Raw genomic sequence first — 25,982 nt, 5'->3', positions numbered from 1 at the left:
TCTTTACAACGTTGCTTCAGTTCATTGAGGTTTGAGAGCATTTGTTTATGCACAGCTCTCTTAAGGTCCCGCCACAGCATTTCAATTGGGTTGAGGTCTGGACTTTGACTGGGCCATTGCAACACCTTGAGTCTTTTCTTTTTCAGCCATTCTGTTGTAGATTTGCTGGTGTGCGTGGGATCATTGCCCTGTTGCATGACCCAATTACGGCCAAGCTTTAGCTGTCAGACAGATGGCCTCACATTTGACTATAGAATACTTTGGTATGCAGAGAAGTTTATGGTCGACTCAATGACTGCAAGGTTCCCAGGTCCTGTGGCTGCAAAACAAGACCAAATCATCATCCCTCCACCACCGTGCTTGACAGTTGGTATGGGGTGTTTGTACTGATATGCTGTGTTTGGTTTTCGCCAAACGTGGCGCTGTGCATTATGGCCAAACATCTCCACTTTGGTCTCATCTGTCCAAAGGACATTGTTCTAGAAGTCTTGTTGTTTGTTCAGATGCAACTTTGCAAACCTAAGCCATGCTGCCACATTCTTTTTAGAGAGAAGAAGCTTTCTCCTGGCAACCCTTCAGTCCATACTTCTTCAGTCTTTTTCTAATTGTACTGTCATGAACTTTAACATTTAACACATATTCACTGACGTCTGTAGAGTCTGAGAAGTAACTCTTGGGTTTTTTGCAATTTCTCTGAGCATTGCACGGTCTGACCTTGGGGTGATTTTGCTGGGACATCCTCTCCTGGGAAGATTGGCAACTGTCTTGAATGTTTTCCACTTTTGAATAAACTTTCTCACTGTAGAATGATGGACTTTAAATTGTTTGGAAATGGCCTTATAACCCTTCCCAGATTGATGGGCAGCAACAATTGCTTCTCTAAGATCATTGCTGATGTCTGTCCTCCTTGGCATTGTGTTAACACACACATGAATGCTCCAGACCAGCAAATTGAAAAAACTTTGGCTTTTATAGAGGTGGTCATACTTGCTGATGATCAATTAATCTCGGGCATTTGATTAGTAGCACCTGTCTGCTACTTAGCATCTTAATTCCTATGGAAGCAGTAAGGGTGTACTTACTTTTTCACACATGGCTTCTCCATTTTGGCTTTATTTCTGTTAAATAAATCATGACACGGTGTAATATGTCATGTGTTGCTGTTCATCTGAGGTTGTATTTACCTAATTTTTAGACCTGCTAAGGAACAGATGATTGTTATTATGTCCTGATATGTAAAATCTTACAATTCCAAGAGGGTGTACTTTCTTTTTCACACGACTGTAGGTATAATATGTGACCTTTGGGTCTGACATTTCCCATTTGAGTTTGCGCAGATGAACTCCTTGTGGTTTTGGGGAAGAACAATTTAGATGCTACTATTTTTTTTGTCCTTTTGTTTTAATTTACATCTCGTTAAAAATTGTGTCATTCAGGGATAACTTGGGAAAGATGTCCTACACCACCATGTGCATTAAAGAGAGCTTTCGGCTTTATCCTCCAGTACCCATGATAGGACGAGAGCTGAATTCACCAGTAACGTTTGCAGATGGACGGACTTTACCAAAAGGTCTGTCTCCCACCCCACCCTCTTCATTCTTCAGAGATTTATTTGCCTCCATCTCCTCTTGTATGTTTTTAAAGCAGTCTTTGATATTTAATTGGACTGTCTCTTCTACTTACATGAAAGAATGCTGCTGCTGTATCTGCTCTGCATCTCTACATGGAAGTTCATTGAAAGCACATGCTGCAGGGATCGGGGCCCATTCAGGGCTCTCCTGCAGAGGGATGCCACGTGCCAGAGGGACATAGTGGTACAAAGATTCTTTCATCAGTGAGTGGCTTGAACAAGCAGATAATAGGTGTGCTAGAAGCCTGTCAGTGTGGCATATCTTGGATTGACCAGCTTTCCCGAAGAAGCAAAACCTATCATACCCTAAGCTGCCATTGGATGGACATACTGAATATGTTAAATTATCCCTACAAGCACATGCTGAGTCTGGGGTTTGATGATCACTCCCCTTACATTCTCTGTGTCTCAGGTGGGGTACAAGATTATACCTTCCTACTTCACTCACTAGGCATGCCTGTCTTGCTGCTAATACCATTGGATGTCCACATCTGGGTTAACATTTGAGTATTGATCCCTACATTTTGAGGATGTTGACCAGACTATTTGGGCTAATGTGGGTTGGTTCTTATGGAAATACATGATGTCCCACATGTAGACATCAGTAGGAGCCTGGGGCAGGAGAAGATATATTGTGAGGGAGGTGTGATTTTACAACCATGCTGCATGTAAGGAGAAAGTAGGGGAATAGTCACCTGAACCAGTCCCGTGCATCTACTGTTGCCTTGGCTCTACAAGGCTTTCTCTCAACTCACCACACACATTTCTCAGATTTGTCACTTTATTTCTTTTTCCTGGGTAGAAGGTAACAAAATAGGAGAAGCTGAGGTGTGATTTCGTTTCCTCACTCCCATCACCATCAGGCTAATTTACACCACACCCCAGCCCTGCACTTGATGGGTAACTCCTTGTCACAGCCAATACTCCGCTCCCACACATCCCCACCACATCCACAGGCATGCAGATATGCCATGTTGCAAACAGGAAATATGCATGTTTGCATCACATTAAGGGCTTTATCACACCAGGGTTATACTGTGCAATCACTGCGAATTATGTGCAAAGGACTCTGAAGTTTTCCACCTTACTCCCATGCATCCTGCTTTAATTGTGCTATAAAGCCAAAAGACCCGACCTATTTTGCTACTAGTTTTGGAGCAAATCATTTGTTGTTTTCTGAGTGTTTAATAATTAAACAATAAAAGTCCTCTGATGAATTACTTTTCTTTTTTCTTCACAGGGTTTCTAGTTGCACTGAATATTTATGGTCTTCACAGAAACCCTAAGGTTTGGGACAATCCTGAGGTAATAATAAAAGGAGTGCAAGACTTTTCTGATAACCTGATGCATTTGGGGCTGAATTGGGAAAATGCTAGTGGAGAACATAAGAACACAGATACATGAAAGTTCCTTCAAGGGGAAAAACCGTGAATTGGTTATTACTAGGGATGTGCTCCGCTCCGATTAGGAGCGTAGAAGCAGTAGCGGATTGGCCTGCTCCGCCTTACCCAGAGGCGGAGTAGGAGCGGACCGCGGACCCCCTAGAAGCAAGGCGAAGAGAAGCGACCATTTTTCGGAGCTCCGAGTTCAGTCGGAGCGCTCCGGTCGCCATCTTGAAAACATTTCGCCATAGGATTGCATTGCGGCAAATAATCGCGCATAACTACGTTGTTTTTGAAGCTATCGTTCTGGAAATTCTTGTGCACAGAGAGTCGTGGATGGGGGTCATTTTGAGACCACTCTCACCTCTCTGCGTGCTGTGGTTCACGTGCAATATTTTTTTAAAAATCGGGTCAACCGCGGGGCTCAAACTGCGTTTCGGCTTTTCGCCCATAGGATTGCATTGAGGGAAAGAATCGGGGATAACTGGGGGGGGGTTTAAGCTATCGTTCTGAAAATTCTTGTGCACAGAGAGTCGTGGATGGGGGTCATTTTGAGACCACTCTCAACTTTCTGCATCGTACGGGTCGCGGGCTAGAAGTTTTTTAAAAATAGGGTCAACCGCGGGGCTCCGTTTCGGCTTTTCGCCCATAGGATTGCATTGAGGGAAAGAATCGGGGATAACTGGGGGGGGGTTTAAGCTATCGTTCTGAAAATTCTTGTGCACAGAGAGTCGTGGATGGGGGTCATTTTGAGACCACTCTCAACTTTCTGCATCGTACGGGTCGCGGGCTAGAAGTTTTTTAAAAATAGGGTCAACCGCGGGGCTCCGTTTCGGCTTTTCGCCCATAGGATTGCATTGAGGGAAAGAATCGGGGATAACTGGGGGGGGGTTTAAGCTATCGTTCTGAAAATTCTTGTGCACAGAGAGTCGTGGATGGGGGTCATTTTGAGACCACTCTCAACTTTCTGCGTGCTGTGGTTCACGTGCAATATTTTTTTAAAAATCGGGGTTTGGGTTTTTTTTTTTTATTATTATTATTTTTTTGGAAGCGATGACAGGCACATTCAACTCCCAATCCTGATGAGAATTCATCTCCTCAGAAAGCATCCTCCTCCAATCCCAGCGTTGGAGGGGGGACTAAGGCAGACCCACCCTGAGAACTTTCTGTTTTGTGTCTCTTTGTGGGTTGGCGTTCGTGGAGGGAACACTTACTTAGCTAGTGCTCCTGCTTTGGAGATAGATTAATTTAATATAGGTTTAGTTTGGCGCGTGTGTGTGTTTGTTTGCTTCTTTCTGACTTGTAGCTTAGTTTGCCCTGTGTTTTCCCCTTACTTTGATTTAATATAAACTTTATTTTTGAATTTTGGAGTGTGTGGTTGGGTTGGTTGCCCCCCCCCTTCCCTGTATTAAAGCCTGACTGTTCTGCTTTTGTGAAAGCTTTCTTTTGAAAGCATACACACACTTTTTGTCCCATTTCCCTACATTTATATTCTTAAACATATTTTATTATATTCTTTCACATAGTCCATTAGTATATATTCTCATACATATTATATTAGTATTCATATTTTGTTCTTCTTATAGTAGTGGTTGGTTCTTTTTCCCCCTCCCCTCTCTTAAATCCTGATTGTGTTTCCTTCTATCTTCTATATACCAAATATACCAAAAAAATTGGATTCTCTTTTTCTTCTCTGTGTAACTTCGACGGAGTGGGCTGCTTTTGTCAAGTTCAACAGGCAGCCACAGATTGAGCATTTTGGGGAAAGCATACGCACACCATTTCCCTATTCTTAAACATATTATTATTATATTCTTTGACATAGTCTTAGTAGTCTATTAGTATACATTCTCATACATATTAGTAGTAGTATTCATATTTTGTTCTTCTTATAGTAGTGGTTGTCCCATTTCTTGTCCCATTTCCCTACATTTATTAGTAATATTCTAAAACATATTATTATATTCTTGTAGATATTCTTAGTAGTATATTCTCATACATATTAGTAGTAGTATATTTTATTGTTCTTGTCCCATTTCCCTACATTTAAACATATTATATTCTTCTTATACATATTCTTAGTAGTACCTTATACATAGTATTAGTAGTATTAATATTTTGTTAGTCATCATGAAAAGAGAAAGCAGGCGTGCTGAAAGCAGCAAGGCTCAGTCTGCCAGCAGGGCTTCCTCTCCTCCTGTGAAACTCAAACGGGCAACTCCTTGGCTGACTGCTCCAAAACAGAAGCAGGACAAGCAGCAGGCAGAGCCACTCTCTTCTGCAACTTGTGCCCGGCGTTCTCTTTTTGAGGGTGGGAATGGGAAAAGTGCCCGTTTGCAAGAGGCACGTGGCAGCAGTGCCATTAGAGGAGGAGGAGTATCCCCAACTCCTTCATTCTCCTTTCAGCCCACGAGCCCGCTGATGGACCTAGACGAGGTCCTCAGCACAGTGGAGGGGGGGGAGGAGGAGGAGGCGGTGGGCCTCCAGGATGTGGGGGCTGAGGAGGAGCAGCAGCAGGCCGAGGCTCTCTCCCCAGTCTCATCCCACACCCCTGTTTCTGTGGCAACACCAGAGAGCTCAGGCGGGCAATTGGTGGTGTCACCACAGAAACGAAAGACAAGCATCGTGTGGGACCACTTTGAGTTGGGAGCGGATCCCCGCTTTGCTGTCTGTCGCCACTGCAAACTCAGCCTAAGCAGGGGTTCATCGACAGGGCATTATGGAACCAGCAGCATGAAGATGCATCTTCATAGGCAGCACCAGGCGATCTTGCTGGGGAAAGAGGCGGGCAAGGCGACTGGTTCCAGGGGAAAGCCGAAGGCTGCTGCTGGCACTGCCACTCTAAGCTCTCCATCTCCCATCCCCACAAGGGTTAGGCAGGCAACCCTGCAGGACATGGGGTGGGGGAAGTATTGACCCACAAGATGGCGTTTTCCAATGCCCACCCAGGGTGCTACTGTGTTGGGGCATCTGCCGGGACTGACTCCTCCCCAATACTAGATCTATGACATGTCACTCTGCCTGCCCCTCTGCTAGCCTGTCCTCCTCGGTGACCGACTCGCTGGGATGGTTTGCGTTTGCAATGCGTGACTAACTGCAATGCTGGCTTAGAAACCAGCCATCACTTCCTTGTGCCCCCAGAAATGCCCGCAGCCTGCCTGCCTGCCTGCCCGCCTCCCCCGGGGTGCTGCTGTGGTGGGGCATCTGCCAGGACTGACTCCTCGCCTACTCTGCCTGCCTCTCTGCCCGCCTGGTGCCTGGTTTGCTCCCAATCGTCCTCCTCTGTGCCCCTCAAGGCGTAACTGCTGGCTTAGAAAGAAAGAACCAGCCATCTTTGCCTCACTTTGCGCCCACTTATGGGTTGGTTTGCTATGCGTTAGTGCTCAAGCCATCCTTGCGGCACTACAATGCATGCTGCCTGCCTGCTTTCCATTGATGGTGCTATATAAATAAATAATAATAATAATAATAATTCTCCCCTTCCCGCCTTGCAGCGATGGTGTATGTGTCTTGCTTTGACTAAGGGGAGAAGTCCTTCCTGCGCTCACTTAGACTTTATCAAATTCAATAATCCCTTTTTCAAATGTGCCAGAAGATTTAGGGTTATCTCGTGGCATGTTGGGATTGCCTTGGAACTGGCCCCATTGAGCTGTCTGCAATTGCAACTTTAAATCCCTGACATACTGGAGTGTTCAAATTTCAAAAGTTCCCCTAACATCAGGGGATGATGGGATTGCCTTGAAACTTGGTGTCCATGGGGACACATGGGTAAGCTGTCATGGGACCAAAGGATAGGTTTCTAACGTGCAAATTGACGTAGTTGTAGAATGGGACTTGATTTGGGGTGAGTTAAAAAGTTTAAGCCGCGCCAAAAATCAGGGGATGATGGGATTTGCTTGCAACTTGGCGTGCATGTGGACACATGGATAAGCTCTCCTGGTGCCGAGTTTGAGGTTTCTAACATGCAAATTGACGGAGCTATCCCAAGGGGTGTGAATGGGGTGCCCGATTTTCATAAATTCCCCAAAAATCAGGGGATGATGGGATTGCCTTGAAACTTGGCGTGCATGTGGACACGTGGATAAGCTATCATGGTGCTGAGTTTGAGGTTTCTAACGTGCAAATTGACGTAGTTGTAGAATGGGACAATTTGGGGTGAGTTAAGCCATGCCAAAAATCAGGGGATGATGGGATTTGCTTGCAACTTGGCGTGCATGTGGACACATGGATAAGCTCTCCTGGTGCCGAGTTTGAGGTTTCTAACATGCAAATTGACGGAGCTATCCCAAGGGGTGTGAATGGGGTGCCCGATTTTCATAAATTCCCCAAAAATCAGGGGATGATGGGATTGCCTTGAAACTTGGCGTGCATGTGGACACGTGGATAAGCTATCATGGTGCTGAGTTTGAGGTTTCTAACGTGCAAATTGACGGAGCTATCTAAAGGGGTGTGAATTAGGGTTATGGGAGGTGCGTTAGAGGGTAGAGCCGCGCCAAAAATCAGGGGATGATGGGATTTGCTTGCAACTTGGCGTGCATGTGGACACATGGATAAGCTGCCCTGGTGCCGAGTTTGAGGTTTGTAACATGCAAATTGACGGAGCTATCCCAAGGGGTGTGAATGGGGTGCCCGATTTTCAAAAATTCGCCAAAAATCAGGGGATGATGGGATTGCCTTGAAACTTGGCGTGTGTGTGTATACGCCCATGAGGTGTCATGGTGCCAAACGTGAGGTTTCTAACTTCAACGGAAAAAAAGTTGTTTACTTTTTTAGCTTTCAATGCAAGCCTATGGGGGGGCAAAAACGGAGCTCCGGATCCGATCCGGAGCTCCGGGCGGAGCGGAGCGGAAGTGGGCGGAGCGGGGGCGGGGCGGAGCGACCCGCTCCGAAAAATGGCGGATCTGCAAGTGAAGCGGAGCGGGGGGTCCGTGCACACCCCTAGTTATTACCCTGGCACTGAAGGCCAAACTACATGTGATGAGATGCCATCTTTCACTTTCCCCCCTGCTCAAACCAGATGTGAGGTTCCAATTTCAAGGGAGGGAGGGGCAAATGTAACCTGTTCTACCCATGCCTGATGCAATATCCCCCTTCCTCCTATCATTCTGTATTAGCTATGGTGGAGAAACATATAGGCTAAGTTAAACAAAGAGGAATAATATATTCAGGGCCAGCGCTGCCATAGAGGCAACTCAGGCGGCGGCCTAGAACGCCAAGCAAACGAGGGTGCCAAACGGCGCACCCAGAAGCTGCTCTCCTAGAGCAGCTTCCGGGCGCGCTGTTCCAAAGCCCCTGCCCTGGCCGCCCCCCAACCCCAGCGTCCTGGCTTCAAAGCCAGCGCCCAGCCGGAAGTGGCTTCAAAGCCAGGATGCTCGGGTTGGGGGCGGAGGCTTCAGAACGGCATGCCAGGAAGCCACTTCCGGCATGCCGCTTCAAAGCCTCCGCCCCACCCCCAACCCCAGTGTCCTGGCTTCAAAGCCAGGAGCGGGTGCGGGGTGGAGGCTTCAGAATGGTGTGCCAGGAAGCCACTTCCGGTGTGCCGCTTCGAAGCCTCCGCCCTGCCCCCAAACCCCAGCGTCCTGGCTTCAAAGCCAGGAGCAGGCACGGGGCAGAGGCTTCAGAATGGCGCTCCAGGAAACCACTTCCGGCGTGCCGCTTTGAAGCCTCTGCCCACCCCCATTCCTAGCGTCCTGGCTTCAAAGCCAGGAGCGGGCGCGGGGAGGAGGCTTCAGAACGGCACACCAGGAAGCCATTTCTGGCGCGCCGCTTCAAAGCCTCCACCCCGCCCCCAACCCTAGCATCCTGGCCTCAGGAGCAGGCGCGGGGCGGAGGCTTCAGAATGGCGTGCCAGGAAGCCACTTCCGGTGCGCCGCTTTGAAGCCTCCACCCCAACCTGCCCCGCCCCCAACCCCAGTGTCCTGGCTTCAAAGCTGGAAGAGGGGGCACGGGGGGGGCGGAGGCTTCAGAATGCGCCTGCCTAGGGCACAATATAGTCTGGCGCCGGCCCTGAATATATTGGCACTAAATGTGTGAAATCAACTTTTGTTTCCCTTTTGTTTCCTTTTGGATCAAGAAAGGGAGAGGGAACCCTTTTGAAAAACCTTTAAAAGTTTGTAATTCTCTTGGTAAAGACTCATGACAAAATGCTTCGGGAACAACCAGGGCCAGATCTACACCAAGCAGGATATGACACTTTGAAAACAGTTTGAAAACTGTATTGATTGCTTTGTTTCTAGTGCTATTGCGTTTGGTTTTTTATAATTGCAAACCACCTTGAGGGCATTTGCTTGCTGTGAGGTATTAATGAATAAATAAACAATTCATTAGTCCCTGCTCCTGTCCTTCTGAATTTTTTCTGACACCCATCAGCTCTAATCCGCTCAGAATGATCTGCTACCACTGCAAGTATCATGCAGTTGTGACTAAGAGAAAATAAGTTTTTCCATAATCAATGGGAAAACACAGAGCCTTAGTTGTCCAAAGCTCAACTCAGGTTTGGTACCAAGTCAAAATGGTCTGACTCTGACTTTGTCTGAGCACAAGGAGGCTGTTTTCCTGAGCCCTACATGGGGGTCTGAGTCAAAGTTGGAGGTCAGTGTACACCTCTAGTTGTAAACCTATATATGTCTATTCAGAAGAAAGCCTCATTGTGTTTAGTGGGATTTATAAATAGTAAGTGTGTATTGAAGCACAGCCAAAGTGTACTATTTTTCTGCATGATTCCTTTTTCTATAGCTCTGCTGATTTTGTCAGCTGTCTCACTAATTCAGGCTTTCATTTTCTACTACAGGTCTTTGATCCTCTCAGATTCTCCCCAGAAAATTCAAATAATCGACACCCATTTGCTTTTCTTCCTTTTGCTGCTGGGCAAAGGTAAATATTTATAATTCTACAATCAAAGAAAGTTTCCTTCCATAAAATAGATTCTGAAATCTTCCATTCAAAACACAATTGCACTGAAGACGTATAAATCTGCAGATGGGTTTGAATCAATGCTGTATATCAAATACTTCCAGTAGTTTGTAAATACATGGATCCACATCTCAGGATTAATATCTTCTCTGCATAAGGCTGTATATACATTTACCTGGAATTGGTCCAAGTGAATTCCATGGGACTTGAGTACAGTGTGGCGCAGAGCGGTAAAGCAGCAGTTTCTGCAGCGGAAACTCTCCCCACGGCCTGAGTTCGATCCCAGCGGAAGCTGGTTTCAGGCAGCCGGCTCAGGTCGACTCAGCCTTCCATCCTTCCGAGGTCGGTAAAATGAGTACCCAGTTAGCTGAGGGAAAGGTAATAATGGCTGGGGAAGGCAATGGCAAACCACCCCACTATATAAGGCCTGCCAAGAAAACGTCAGCGAAAGCTGGCGTCTCTCCAAGAGTCAGTAATGACTCAGTGCTTGCACAAGAGGTTCCTTTCCTTTTCCTGAGTACAGTGCATAAGATTGCATTGTAAATATATTGTTTATCATCAGACACTGTTCAGCCAAGCCTCTCTGAGTGGGTTACAAATTAAAACATTAAGAGACTAGAATACAATGACAAATAAATTAAAATGGAAACTACTACAGAGTAGAATAAAGTACCAGCACAAAACAGTTTTCACCTGTGCCAAAAAGAAAACCAAGATGGTTTCATGCAAACCTACCTGGGAAAGGAAATCTAAAGGTGAGATGTGACATAAGAAAAAGTCCTTTTGTGGCTCGCAATGTCTGGAATCCTGTCGCCTTCAAAATGTCTTATTGCCCTTTCCCTTTTAATGTCTACTCAGGAACTGCATTGGACAGCAGTTTGCCATGAACGAGATGAAAGTCGCTCTTGCCTTGACGCTTTTGCGCTTTGAACTTTTGCCCGATCCTTCCAAACTCCCCATTCCCATATCACAGCTTGTCACCCGATCGAAGAACGGGATATATCTGAAGCTGAAGACTGCGCCTACTGATGCTTGACGTTACCCTAGTGCCATGCTTTGGTACTCTTAATACCTGCCAACAGATATTGGTAGGCACTATACATATCAATACTATTCAATGTACACCTACTCTTTTTACGGAATAGTTCATATCCTGATGATCATGGGATGAAATTGTTGTCATTCCGGATATACAGAAGTTGTGTCCAAATATGGATTCCTCCAGTATTTTTAATCTTCTGCTATCATGTTTTTGCAAGAAAGATTGCAAAGTATACTTGCATAGTTTTTAATCCAAGTATATTATATTGTCTACTGCAATCCTGTTAGACCAGTTGACTAATCACTCCTATCAGTCCAGGCCCACGTCTTTACGGAGGTGCTTTGGTGCTGCCAGGCACCTTTCACCCACACTTGCCTTCCTTCTCGGCATCTGCATGGCAAGGAAGATTTTTCCTGCCTGGTGCCTCTTGAAAAGTTTTTAAACAAACAAAAATGGGAGGGGGTAAGGAACGGGGCCATTCCTCCCCCCTTTTTAAAATTTAATGAGCTGCACCTGCGGAGCTCCACAGATTCATATAAGGGGAAAAATGGGGGTAAAGGAACGAGGCAGCAGAGGAGGAAGCCAGAGGGACTGAACATGCCTCCTCCCTCTGGCTGCCCATTCCTTCCCTCGTTTTAAATGTCTAAGTTCTATCTGTAGAGCTCTGCAGATTCATATAATTAAAAATAAAAATGGGGGAAAGGAATGAGGCAGCAGAGGAGGATGTGAGAGGGACTGGAGACCAAGCAGCATCTCCTTCCTCTGGCTGCCCGTTCCTGTGCACCCACCCACATTTATTTTTATTCTTTGTTTCTGCAGAGCTCTGCAGATGGAGATCATAAAATTAGAAATGGGGAGGAACGGCATTGTTCCTCTCCTCCCCACCCGTTTTAATTTTTAAAAACTTTTTTGGAGGTGCAGAGCCACCTCCGATGCCAAAAAAAGTCAGGGTAAGTGTCCGACTTTTTGGGAGCTGCGTTTCCAGGATTTGCCCCCGATGGCTTCGCAATGGCGGCTGTGTCATGTAGATGACTTGCCAGTACTATGAAGCAACCCTGGGGCAAACCCTTTGTGTAGACATGCCCTAGTTCAGCAAATTGCTAGGAAAAGGTAACAGTAAAGTCATCATGTAGCTTACACCCGCAGAATTTGCTCTGGTAAATGCAAACCTGGGATCATGCAGATGTAATCATAAAGAAGTTTCTGCTACCTTGTTGCCATTCTGTGGCAAATAAACTACTTTTCATACTGAATTCTTTTTAACTTGCAGTGCTAGTTAGAATTATCATTTTTTGGACATGAATTAGGGATATATGAGAAAATAATTTCAGTGCATTTTTGATGAGGATTTACCCAATTTGCACTTTCTGGACTCAACATGGACTCAACATGGAATCTGTGGTCGAGGTCTGTCCATTTCCGAGCTTGCAGTGTGATTCACAGATGGAAAAAAAAGTGTTTGACATTATGTGTACATTTGAGAAAGCACACAAATACACTTTAATTAATGAAAGAATGCATACATTTGAAAGATATACACAATTAATGCATACATTTAGAAAACTATGCACAAAAGTACACATGGGTTTTGATGTGGAAAGTGCTTGTAGCTTCTGACTCTATAATGATCAGAGAATTCATGTTGTATTATTTTACAATAATACTTCTAACTTGGAAAGGGGAATGTGATATAAGGTGAGTAAAGGTTAAATGTGATTGACTTAGCCAAGGGTCCTCCCATGACTCAGAGGGAGTTATCACCATCAAGGCGATGTTTACCCTGTCCTCGGCAGGGTTGCACTCTTCCTAAAGGATCGGGTCTGTAGTTTGGGGGTGCTCTTGGATCCAGAACTGTCACTTGAGGCACAGGTGAACTCAGTGGCAAAGAGCACCTTCATTCATTCATTGTTATTTATTACAGTCACAGACCAGCAAAATCAACACCAAAACATAAAAAGGATAGATAAAAAGTGACATAAAAACAAAATACAGCTTGGTGAGTTGCTTCTCTCAGAAGGATTGCAATGTTATTTTTCTAATTTGCATTGAGGTCATGAGAAACTTAGAGACCCTTTCAGTAATATGGGAGGATACATCCCTTAAACGGATTAATACCAACGTTGTGGGGTTACATCCAGAAAAGTCTGTTAATAAAGGAAAGATCAACTTTTTCTGCATTCCTCATACATGTTACAGTGCAAAATGACATGTTCAACAGATTCTGTTGCTCCAGAACCACAGGGACATATCCGTTCATTAACCAGGATCTTGCTAAATCGTCCTTCTAGTAATGCTGATGGCAACACATTAAAGCGAGCAAGGGTAAATGCTCTCCTATACTTGGGAATGGTTAAAGCATACAGATATGAAGCTGCAGTGAGCCCATAGTTATTAAAATTATTGTAGAGCAGTGGAGAGCAAGATTTGTTAGCAGCAGTTCTTAAATGCTGTAGATCTAAATCTATTAAGTCTTTGAACAACAAGAGACTGGGCCTTCTGGAGCCCATAGTTGCTTACAACTTCCACAGAGAAGCCCAGCCGAAGTAGCTTCTTCTCCATCTCTCTCATCCAACGAGTGACATAGGAATCTGAGAGCAGTAAAAAGAGATAGCTACCAGGAGCTGCAAGGAAGTGTAGCCGTAGCCACCATTTAAAGGCCTCGATCCATGCCTTGTATTCAACTGATCTAATACCCACTTCCAGATAAATAGCTGTGTTCCCCACACAGGAAAGGAGGCCCAGTAGTTTCCTAAGAAATACAGATTGGACTCTTTCAATTTGGGCATTAAATCCCAGTATCCAAATAGGAATACCGCACCTAAGTTGGGCCAGAGTCTTAGCTTTGTAAATTTGAATTGCAGAAGGGATGAATTGACCACCTTGCATGAAAAAGAATCTTAGGATCAGCTGCTGACTAGAATTTGCTGAATTAATTGTCTGCCTTCTTTGTTCAGACCAAGCTCCAGTGCTCTGCATTTGTATGCCTAGATATTTTATATGGGCAACTTGCTCAATGATATTACCATTTAAAGTCCATCTGTATTGCTTCTGAGCTTTAGAGAACACCAAAACTTTCGACTTGCTATAATTGATAGTCAAACTATTCTCAGAGCAATAGGTCCCAAATGCAGAGAGTAATCATTTTAACCCAATTCTAGAAAGAGATAACAGTACAGCATCATCAGCATACAGAAGTAAAGGCACCTTGGTGTTGGACAATTTGGGAGCATGGGAATCAACACTACAAAGATGAGAAGCCAAATCATTTAAAAATAGATTAAAAAGAAGAGGGGCCAAAATACAGCCCTGCCTTACACCTCTTGTAACCAGGATTGAATTGGAAAGTTGTCCCTGCTGCCCACATCTGACTTGACTAGAGGTCTGATTATACAGACATCTAATGAGAAACAGTAGGCGCTTGTCCATAGAACTTTTGTATAATTTGGACCATAGCAGTTCCCTTGAAACTAAGTCGAAGGCAGACTTAAGATCGATGAAGGCAGTAAAAAGTATACCATCAGGAAATGAGGTATATTTCTCTGCCAGGTGAGCTAATACACAACAATGGTCTAAGTTTGAGCAGCCAGCTTTAAACCCAATCTGTTCCTCACCTATTATATTATTATCCTCCATCCAATTTAGAAGCTTACATTTTAAATACCTGGCATAAAGTTTCCCAATGACTGAGAGAAGGCTGATAGGACGATAATTTGCTGGATTGGTCCTGTCACCTCTTTTAAAAATAGGGACTATAATCACTTTACTCCAGATATCTAGGATCTTTCCAGAATTATTAATAAAAGTGAATAGAGCTGCTAATAGGGGAGCCCACCATTCTGGATTAAATTTTAAAAGATCAGGGGGTATAGAATCTGGGCCTGGAGCTTTACCAGATTTAAGTACACTGATCAAATTGACAATTTCACAATGAGTGACAGATTGCCACTCTGGGACATCAGGGGACAGTTGAAAACTGGACTCTAAGAAATTATTTGGATCCTGGAGAATTGCAGAAAAGTATCTTTCCCACTCACAGTTGGAGGTACAACAAGCAGGATGTTCTTGTTGCTCTGACAGAGTCCCTGTGACAATTTGCCAGAACTTCTTTTGTGTAGCATATAGTAGTTAATTCCATTTCTCTCTCTCTTTAGCTCTTTTCTTTCAAATAATAAGTGCTTTGTATTCTTGTTTCAGTTCATAATACACTACAGGAAGACATTTATCACCCCTATTACGGTATATAGAATAAACCTGGCTAATCTGTTTCTTGAGCAACATACAATCATGGTTGAACCAGGTCTTATTCCTATAATATTTAGCACTAGCCAGAGAGCTATCTGTCCCTAGATTCCTTTGGATATCAGAAATAAGCACCTCATAATGATACAGCTTTCCTTCACCAGTAGAGGCTAGAATATTTTCATATAATTGAAGACAGGCAGAGGATTTTATAAAAGAGACGAACTTACCCTCTGTCCTATTAGTCCATTTAATCCTTCTCACGCAAGACAGAGAGGAGTCCAATAATGGAGGTCTAATAGGCAAGTGAATCTTTGAGGGAGGGTTAATTAATGTCACTAAAGGATAATGATCACTATCTGTATAATCATCAACATAAAAAGCTTGAACTGCCCTTCTAAATGACTGGGTAACAAGGACATAGTCAACCACACTACCCCCTAACAAAGAACTGAAGGTAAACTCACCCATTGTATCACCTGGAGTGCTTCCATTCAAGATAATTTTATTATGTCGGCATGCAAGAAGAGCTAGACATGTGCCAGCAAAATTTATTGTAGCATCTTTAGAATGTCTGGTATATGGAGATTGCCCTATTATGTGATCAATTCCTTTAAGATGTTGAGATTCTGCTAATATATTATCATCAGGGCCAATCTGGGCATTGAAGTCACCAGCCATAAAGACCTGTGCTGATGGAAACTTTGCCTCAGTATGAGTAATATACTGTTCTAGTTCTTCCCATTGGGCTTTCTTGCCAGAATTGCATGTAATTGGAGGGACATAGATGTTGAACAATAAGATTTGAAGGCAGCTACTCTTAATTAGGGTTGCCATAGCAACAGTTCCACAATTAGGGAGTGCAACCAGCTCCACATTAAGGGATGCAGAAACCAGACAAAGCAATCCTGCTTTGGGCCTACCTTTGTTTGAGGATTTAGTTTCTGCCGTTGATGTAGCAATATACCCATTGAAAGTTATCTGTTCACAAGCCCAAGTCTCCTGGAGCAGAACAATATCAAATAATTGGATGTAATTAATAAATGATCTGTCCCTAATCTTCCCCTTCCAGCCTGCTATGTTCCAATAAAGACATTTGAGCATGTGTGGAAGGTTACATGTCTTAGGGAGACAATCAGTAGGGTTAAGTTCCTCCAACACACCTTCCTGGTCTAAAAAAACACTGCCATTCTTAGTTGGTAAAATCTGTTTATTAAGAGACCTAGGAGGAGAGTTAGAGATAAGAGGTAAACCTAATTCATGAGGTTGCAGAAACTGGAAACCAACCCAGTCCTTTGAGCAAGTAAGATCAACATTTAGTATGGGGGCATTAGGCTTAACCACCAGTACTTCCTCAGGATGGGGATCAATAGTTTTAAATGCTCCAACTTGCTCAAAGAGCACCTTTTATATGCTTAGGCTGACATACCTACTGCTCCCTTATCTGGAAAGAGATAGCCTAGCTACAGTTATCCATGCTCTGATAACCTCTCGTTTGGATTACCGCAATGCATTATATGTAGGGCTTCCTTTGGAAACAGTCCAGAAACTTCAGCAGGTACAAAACAGAGCAGCCCATTTACTAACAGGGACTGGCCAGCGAGACCACATCACTCCAGTTCTTTTACAACTTCATTGGCTGCCAGTCCAGGTCCGGGCCTGATTCAAAATGCTGGTACTAACATTCAAAGCCCTAAATGGCTTGGGGCCAGGTTATTTGAAGGAATGCTTCCTCCCATATGTACCTGCCCAGACCTTAAGATCATCCACAGGGGCCGTTCTCCGTGAGCCCCTGCCAAAGGAAGTGAGGCAGGTGGCTACTAGGAGGAGGGCTTTCTCTGCTGTGGCATCCCGGCTGTGGGACGAGCTCCCAAGAGAGGTTTGCCTACACTGTACTCCTTTCGTCGCCAGCTGAAGACCTTTTTATTTTCTCAGTATTTTAACACCTAATTCAACTTAAATTTAAAATTTGCTGTTTTAATTCCGTATTTTAACCTATATCAATTTCTGCTATGTGGTTTTATCCTGGTTGTGCTTTTTATATTGTATTTTGTATTTGTGTTTTTAGACTGTTGGTTGTTTTATTATGCTTTTTATGGTTTTAATTTTTTGTGAACTGCCCAGAGAGCTTCTCCTATTGGGTGGTATAAAAATGTAATAAATAAATAAATAAATAAATAAATAAATAAATAAAGGTTTTGCATTCTCCCTCCAGCACTTCAGTCTTGTGTGTCCAAGGGCCTATTTATTTCCTGTTTAATAAAAAAAACCTGTTGAATTGCTCTCCAGGAGTCTGCTGTGGTGCATGGTCAACAGGGAGGTGTACAATCATAGTAGTTTCACAAGAGACCCATATTTATTTATTTATTTAAAACATTTATATCCCGCCCTATATCATTAAGATCTCAGGGCGGCGTACAGATGTAGAGAGTCATCACACAGGGGGGAAATCGCGTTTCCTTACGGTTGCTTCTCTGCCCCCGCTTCTGTCCCTCATTACTTCCTCTTCCTTCCTTCTGTCCTTATGGAGTTTCAGCTTGGTTTTATTATTTTTAAGGTTACTGGGTTTTATGCTATGCATGCCTGTATGGGTGTTCTTCTAGTTATTCTTCCCATCTGCACCACACCCTTAGGCCATAGCTAGACCTAAGGTTTATCCCTGGATCGTCCAGGAGTCAAACCTGTTCATCCAGGTGACACACAGGGGATCCAGTGCTCAGGCAGGGGTGAACCCTGGATGATCCCAGGATAAACCTTAGGTCTAGCTGTGGCCTTGGTTTAAACAAATTATTTTACCTCATTACATGTATGCTGTTATTTCCTCACGCCTTGGGTCAAGTGCTAAATCCAGGGAGATTGGGCCAGGGTTCTGGTGCCCTTCCCTGTTGGTTCCTGGGCTAAGGGGCCTCTGGGAAGGTGGTGGCAGTAAAGGCAAGGAGAAAGGTAGTTTGTTCCCCTTTGCTCTGCCTTTGCAAACATCACTTGTGGAATGCATTTCGTAATCAAATGCCAACAGATTAGGGATGTACGTCCTTTCATCCAGTAACATGAAAGGCCACAATAGTTGTCATATTGGTTGCAGACAAACAAAAGGAATGTTTCTAAGAGAAGATTTTATAGGTTCATCAGCCGTTCAGCCTTCCACTTTGGCACGATTATAATTCTCTCAGTTAAATTTCTTTACTGAGTGCTTCTTAGGAAACATCATGTGTTCCAAAGGATAATTCTTCTAATTCTCTTATGCAAGCACTTATGTTTAGGCTAGGGCTGTGCAAAGGGGGTCTTCTCTGCCTTGAAATCCAATCTGGAGCTCCAAACAGGTGATTCTCTGTCTCGATTTCGGAACAGCACCTCTCTCTCCGCCTCTCGAATTACCCTCAAAGAACCGATCAGTATTCAGATAACTGGTATTAACAGAAATGCTTACAGCTCCCTCATTTTTAAAGATAAAGAGATAAAACTTGGCACAATGATAGCTCTTAAGGTAACCTTTGCCCCACCAAGTTTGAATCATATCGGTTTATGCTTTGAATTTTTAGGAATTAACAAAATGCTTATATCTGTGTAATTTTTACAGATAAAGAGGTGAAACATGGTGAGGTGATAGCTCTTAAGGAGGGCTTTTGCTCCACCAGTTTGAATTAGATTGGTTTATGCCTTGGTTTTTTTAGAAATTTGTTTTTTTTATATTCCCCACTCCAGCCTTCTCCAGCCTGCAGATCTATTTAGTACCCAGCTACTAAAACAAAGAGCCTGCCAAGCTTTCTCACTCACCAGCCAGCCCAGCACATTTTTATACTGTGGACATGTGGATGATTAACTTCTATGAGTCCAAGCAGAAACACACTCCCTCTCAGCAGCCACCAGTTAGTGTTTCCCACTTCCCTGAACACTGCGGTTGGAGAACACCACTGTGGCTATTCCTATTGGTTAGCCACAGAAGTCAATATGAAAGCTACCTATCACCCCACTCAGCATCTTCCAATATGGGGATATGATACACACACACACACACACACCAGGTCAATTCTGGAGACTTTAGAAGCTCTGATTGGGCAGGTCTCCACTCTGTGAATATTCAATGGGTTTGGAAGCAGCCAATCTCTGCTCTGGAAGATTGAATGATCTGCAGATTTTCACGGTTACCAGATAATTCCAGGGCAGAGTGCACACTCCTAGTCTAGGCCTGTTTCCAAGAGTATTACAGCTAGAGTTTATGTTATACCTGGCACTCTGCAAAATATACGCCCAATGGAAGGGGAAACAGAACCATCTGTAAACAGAGGGGAAAATATGAAGGCTGTTCTAAATTCTTCTTGGTCTTGGCTGCCTCAGGATATCTCTCAGATTTTTCACATCATGGTTATTTTGAGCCTTACCTATTTGTTTCTGGAAGCCATCCAGCTATATCGGAGGAAGCAGTATCTGGCCAAAGTTCTCAGTTGTTTTCCAGGACCTCCCACCCACTGGCTGTATGGTCATATCAAAATGGTAAGTTGACTGCTGTGGTGGTATATTGGTGTGCGTTTGAGTGTCTCTGTCTCTGTCTCTCTCTCTTTTGGTAGATATCTACTAGGGGTGTGCACGGACCCCCCGATCTGCTTCTCTTCCAGATTCACAACTTCCGGATCGGGTCCGCTCTGCTCCGATCTGCTGCGAAGCTCCGGATCCGGATCGGAGCTCCGTTTCCCCCCATAGGCTTGCATTGAAATCCAAAAAAGCCTAAAACTTTTTTTCTGTTAATGGTAGAAACCTCAAACTTGGCACCATGATAGCTTATCCATGTATACACATGCATGCCAAGCCTCAAGCAAATCCAAGTATCCCCTGATTTTCGGGAAATTTTTGAAAATCGGACACCCCATTTTCAGACAAGGGATTTACTCCGACATTTTGACAGATAAAAACTTGGAAGCAAGCACCCTCACATATGCCATCTAGATCCACATTCATGGCAAGTTTCAAGCAAATCCCATCATCCCCTGATTTTTGGCAGAGGGATAACCTTTTAACTCACCCCAATTCAAGTTCCATGCTAGAACTCCATCAATTTTCATGTTAGAAATGTCAAATTAGGCACCATGACACCTCATGCACGTATACAAATGCATACCAAGCCTCAACCAAATCCAAGCCTCCCCTGATTTTGGGGGAATTTTTGAAAAGTGGACACCCCAGTATCTCAGGGATTTAAAGCTGCAGACAGCTCAAAGGGGCCATTTCAAAGGAAATCCCAACATGCTATGAATTGGGGAGTAGATAAACCTAAATATGAATCTTCTTCCACACTTGGAAAATTGATTTGGAACTTCAAAAAGTCTAAGTGAGCGCAGGAAGGACTTATCCCCTAAGTCAAAGCAACACACACAAACCATCCCTGCAAGGCGGGCCCATGAAGTAGTACAGCTCCCAGGCACCAGGCGGGCAGAGAGGCAGGCAGAGATGCCATAGATCTATGGGGGAGTCAGTCCCAGCAGATACCCCAAAACAACAGCACCCAGGCGGAGGCGGGAAGGCAGGCATGGAGCAGACATTTCTGGGGGCACCAGGAAGTGAGCCAAGGATTGTTTCAAAGCCAGTATTGCAAACCATCCCTGTGAGGCGGGAGCAGCACAGAAAGATGCCTTTTCTTTTGCATCCCATAACTAGAAGGCTAGGAGGATAAGAGTAAAGCTTTGTGATCCTTGCTTCAGAGTTGATTGACTGCATTGTGATCACAGCCATTATTAAACAACAAAATAATAACGTTAATAATAACAGTACTAATTAATATTAATAGCAATAACAACAACAACAACAATAAGGAGTTGAATCACAATGAAAGCCTGCCTGACTTCACTGAAGAGGAAAAGCCAGGAGAGCTTAGGCTATGGGGTGTATAAATATAAAATGTAATAAATAAATAAATAAACAAAGGAGGGGTGGAATTAAAAGCAGCAGTGTTGCTGAATAAACAACAAGAAGAATTTTTTTAAAAAGGCTATGTCTGTCTTTTACCAGTAAGAGGGAAGTAGACATGCCCAGGGGGAGGGGGAATTATGCCAATTTGACTGGCCCTAAGTAAGTACCAGTCTTTAAGAATTACCTGACACTTCAACTCATGACAGGCATAGCTTTTCCACTCCAGTCTCCACTGGTTAATCTTTGGAGGGCTCTGATGATCCAAGGGCAGGAGTGCACTAGGCACATCCACATGCCCTAGGGGACCTTATCCCCTTGCACCACATCTATTCAGTTGTTCACCAAGGTTAGGGTGGGCAGCAGTGCTGTGTTTCCTCTCTGTTATTTATTTGCTTAGTATATGATTTCAGGTGGGGCTACTGTTTTAAAAAACACTGGGAAAAGTCTGTTCAGAGACTAAGAAAGAGAAGTTTCCCAGTATCCCAAGTTACTAAGTATCCCGTTTTGCTTATCCCCCCCTCCAACTTTGGGATTGGAGGATGCTTCATCAGGTGATCATGACTGGGAGTTGAATCTGCCTCTCAGCACTTCAAAAAGGTACCTCTCCTGCTTTTTTTACCCTATTTTTTAAAAAATTATAGCAAGCAAACTGCACCATGCAGAGTGCTGAAAATAGACTTGAAATGACCCCCACCCATGACTCTCTAAGCACACCAAGTTTCAAATAGATAGCTTGAAAAACAAAAAAAGTTATCCACTAATCTTTTCCGCAATGCAATCCTATGGGCGAAAAATCCAAAATGGCGGGTGGAGCGCTCCGCGAAAAGAGGAGCGCTCTGCTTATGGTCGCTTCTCTTCACCATGCTTCTCCAGCCCCCCGATTTGCTTCTCCTCCGCCTCAGGCGGAGGCAGATCACCCCCATTCACTGTTGCTTCTCCGATTCTAAGCGAAGTGGATCACACCCCTAATATCTACCTATAAAGCGGAAAGTATGTGCGTGTCACGTATGTCCTGAAATGTTTACCCACTTCCACATATGGTGCTGCCTTAATACTGTTCACCCAGATGTGTCTTGTTAATGGATGACTAGATATTATACAGTTGACAATCAAGCCAGAGTCAGCCAGGATGTTACACCATGTTGATATCCAATATATAGACCCCAAAGAGATTTGAGTTTGAACTTTTAAAAAATTCCTAAAAAATCAAGGCGTGAACAGATCTGTTTCAAACTTGCCATGGCTAAATCCCTATGTAAGAGCTATCATGCTGCCAAGTTTCATCTCTTTCACTTTAAAATGATGGAGCTATAAGAATTTTGGTTAATTTCCATAGGCTATAGTGGGGTGTTTATTCCAATTTTAAAAGTCCCATTGTCTTCAGTGGGCCTTACTCCCAAGTAAATGTGCTGAGGGTCTTATGTCTACTCAGAAATAAGTCCCAATGTCTTCAATGGGGCTTACTCCCAAGTAAGTGTGCTGAAGGTCTTATGTACATTGCAGGTTTTAAAAATGCCCCATATGACAAGCTAGCTTATCATGGGCAGCTCAGCACACCTAAAAACTATGGCTTCACGTGTTGTGTGAACCCAAACATTTTCTACATCCATAAAAGGAGATCAGGGTGTATGTTTTGTGAACACCAGATTTAGATAGGAAGCCAGCGTCTGTTGAGGTTGAACTGAATGATCTGCATGTTTCAATCCAAGAATGATTTGGAAAAGGCTATTTGTTCCTTCCTGCTGAACAAAAAAACAGAAAGCCATCATCTCTCTTTTACACACACCTCTCTCTCTCTCTCTGCCAGGCATTCTTTCTCACATACATTCACACGCACACACAACAAACTGCATAGAATTCACCTTTGGAAATCATTCTCATCTAAAAGTCTCAACTCTGTAGGGTATCATCCATCCACACACCTAATTGTATGTGTTAAGACTGTAAATAAATGTGATTGTGGGATTTATAGCTCTTATTTTCGTTTTGTATATGGGCTTCTTCTTGAAGCTGGCCAGTCCCAGACGTTTGTGCATCCTTTGACCTTGGCATCAGCCAGAAGGTCTCCCGTGGCTCCGCGCCCTCTTATTGTGTTATAAACTAGATCAAAGAAAAGCTGGAATAAATCCTAATGTTGTCAAATCGGCAGTGGGTAAAGCTGGGTTTGCGCTATGAACTTGCAGAGGAAGGACTCTCCTGTGTCTGCAATCAAGGGAGAAGAGGATACAATGCCTCTCTGTAACAAAGGGAAGCAGATCTGATCACCCCACCAAGAGCACCCCTTTAAGTTCAATGGGGCTCACTCCCATGTAAGTGCGCTGAAGGTCTTATGTCTCCTCAGAAGCAAGTCCCACTATATTGATGGTGCTATATAAATAAATAAATAAATAAATAAATAAATAAATAATAATCTTCAATGGTGCTCACTCCCAAGTAAGTGTGCTGACCTTATATCTACTCAGAAGTGCCATTGACTTCAATGGAGTTAACTCCCAAGTCTGCGGAGTGTTTTATGTCTACTCAGAAGTAAGTCCCATTGTCTTCAGTGGGGCTTACTCCTAAGTAAGTGTGTTGAGTGTCCTTAGTAAGTGTGCTGAGTGTCCTAAGTAAGTGTGCTGAGTAAGTCCTGGCTTTCCTGGGGGCTGCAAGGAAACGGTACAGGAGAAGTCCCCTCCCGTCCTTCGCACACATGCCACGGAAGGAGGGAGGCACTTAGGGACACTCTCTGTCTTTTGAAATTGGTAGGACTTGCTTCTGAGTAAGCATTCACTATTAGCCCAACACTAAAACCTTAGCACTGCATTCTAAACCAACAGAAGTGTCCCATTCTTAATGAGGAGGATCCTGCATGCAAGCACTGGATTACACACTTCTATAAAAGAAAGAGTGTGGGTGGAAGCTTTATTTCTATGGGATTGAAATGATACAGAGGATAGATTAGCTTTCCCTCTGCTATCAGCACTGAGGGGGCAGATCTTACTCAAATACAACCAATCCCAGGCAGACAAGAAACAAGTGGCTACCTCTTATATCTTGACAAAACTACATGTCCTAGCCATGGCAAAATAGAAGAGCACTGTTTGGGGCTCAAGTGCTTTCCCAACTTTTAAAGGTTTTTTTTAAAAAATAAATATATAAATTGGTAATGCTTTCTCCAGCCCAAAACCTCTCCCTCCCCACACAAACGCATGTATTCCTCCCCAGTTATCAACATTAAAACCTATCATAGCTAATAAGAGCTTGAGCAGTATATAGCCACATTGTGATTCCCAGTCAGACTGGATTGCCAGAGTAGGGTGGGCAGAGGAGGGGAAAACTTTCCTCGGAATATTCCTCCTTCCCACCCGCTTTCCCAGTGCAATGGGGCTCTTCTCCTCTGCCCCTCCCTTCTGATCAGCTCTAAGGCTCCATAAGTGGCTCCTTCACACTATTAAGTCAGACAGGGACTCAAGGAATAAAAAATCTTTAAAAATAAAATACATGGGATTTTTTTTTAAAAAAATATTGCAGGTGGGGAAAGCTTGATCAAGCAGCAGCAATGATCAAATGAAAGATAAAACAACACACACACTGTAAGCAAGTTGTTAATTGTAGGATTATTGTTCTGGAAAGGAGAGGAAATTCTCAGTAACATCTCTCTCTCTCCCCCTTCCAAGATTCCAGGCAGTTTTAAAAAGGCTACAATCCCCTACAATCCCCTACCTGGGAGTAAGACCATTTCTGAGAAGACACCAATGATTCCACTAAGCAAATGTCTGTCCTAGAGAAGGAATGTGGCAGGAGGGAGGGGGAGAGTGACGCTACTGAGTGTCTCTTGCAAGCAGGCCTCTTATTCACTCTAATAGGATGAATAAATTTTCATTAAAAATCAACTGAAGGGAATTAAACAAAAAGAAAAACCATTCCATCAACTAGAAGGAAAGAGGAAGAAGACCCCACCATTGGATTCATTTGACTACTCCAAATGTCTTAGAAAATCACCAGCCTATATTATCAGAACCATTTTGATTCAGAGAGGGTTTTTCTTTTGTACTTTAAACTGTCCCCCTTCCCTCAATCTTTCACCAATCTTCTTGAAAATTTCAAATGTAAAACCAACATTTCTTTCTGGCACATGTAAATTGCAGGAAGATTGGTGAAACATTTCTTATTTTATGAATGTTAGAATGACCCTCCCCCAATGACCCCTTTATAATGATAGAATGCTTTATCTACTCTCCGCCCTTAACTAGAGGGACATGGTAGTGTCCCTGATATATATATATATATATATATATATATATATATGGTTTAAGTAATTCATCTGCCCTTTCCATCCTCTGTGGATTCTCTCCAACCCCAGAATTTTTGGGGTCATGAGATGGCAGCCTTAGAATCTTCCTGAAGCAGTCCAGTGTACTCAGGATCCAGTTGAATTCTATGTACGTCCCTACTAAAATCTCATTCCCTTGTTAAACATGGATCATTGCTTAAACTCCTCAAACATTGCCTCACTTCTCATTGCCTAAAATGAACTGCATTGCTGTCTGAATATGCAAACACAATGGCGACGATGTAAACTTTTACTGCGAATGATGCAGATGAAAGCAGAGGAAGAGCTCCGGAACACAGCAGAATGGACAGAAAAATACCCATATTGTCATCCATTATGGTTTGGAGGATTCTTAGCGTTCTTGAGCATCAACCATCCTGAATATGCAAAGGTGGTGTATAGCAGAGGCGGTAAGGAATGTGTAACTTCTGTCTGATCATACAGTGACATCAATATGTTAAGGAGAGAAGCTGGATAATACAGTGGCAGAGTTACAAGGAGAGGGTTCTTAAGTTCTTTCTCCACTGTGGCACCCTGGTTGTGGAATGAGCTCCCCAGAGAGGT

General features: G+C 43.7%; 3 protein-coding genes across 5 annotated transcripts in view; 2 read left to right on the top strand and 1 right to left on the bottom strand.

Annotated features, from left to right (window-relative positions):
* Positions 1-11,156, top strand: part of LOC134393425 (cytochrome P450 4B1-like) — a 51,941-nt gene extending 40,785 nt beyond the window's left edge. For both annotated transcript variants that reach the window (XM_063118454.1, XM_063118461.1), the window contains 4 exons: positions 1,437-1,570; positions 2,871-2,935; positions 9,803-9,885; positions 10,783-11,156. In XM_063118454.1, the coding sequence (XP_062974524.1) occupies positions 1,437-1,570; positions 2,871-2,935; positions 9,803-9,885; positions 10,783-10,960 (460 nt within the window). In that variant the 3' untranslated portion in view covers positions 10,961-11,156. The remainder of the gene's footprint in view (positions 1-1,436; positions 1,571-2,870; positions 2,936-9,802; positions 9,886-10,782) is intronic.
* The window catches only part of PDZK1IP1 (PDZK1 interacting protein 1), a 355,951-nt gene that overhangs the window by 74,776 nt on the left and 255,193 nt on the right, over positions 1-25,982 (bottom strand). The window lies entirely within an intron of this gene.
* LOC134407410 (cytochrome P450 4B1-like) overlaps positions 19,370-25,982 on the top strand; it is a 43,493-nt gene continuing 36,880 nt past the window's right edge. Inside the window, exons 1-3 of one of the 2 annotated variants that reach the window (XM_063139187.1) lie at positions 19,629-19,696; positions 21,645-21,703; positions 25,687-25,828. In XM_063139187.1, the coding sequence (XP_062995257.1) occupies positions 25,687-25,828 (142 nt within the window). In that variant the 5' untranslated portion in view covers positions 19,629-19,696; positions 21,645-21,703. Of the gene's footprint in view, positions 19,697-21,644; positions 21,704-25,686; positions 25,829-25,982 lie in introns of both variants that reach the window. The other variant, XM_063139177.1, reaches the window with a different exon arrangement.

This window comes from Elgaria multicarinata, chromosome 1 (genome assembly GCF_023053635.1).
Source record: "Elgaria multicarinata webbii isolate HBS135686 ecotype San Diego chromosome 1, rElgMul1.1.pri, whole genome shotgun sequence".
NCBI lineage: Eukaryota > Metazoa > Chordata > Lepidosauria > Squamata > Anguidae > Elgaria > Elgaria multicarinata.
Note: the sequence above shows the minus strand (reverse complement) of the source record. Positions and strands in the feature narration are given on the sequence as shown.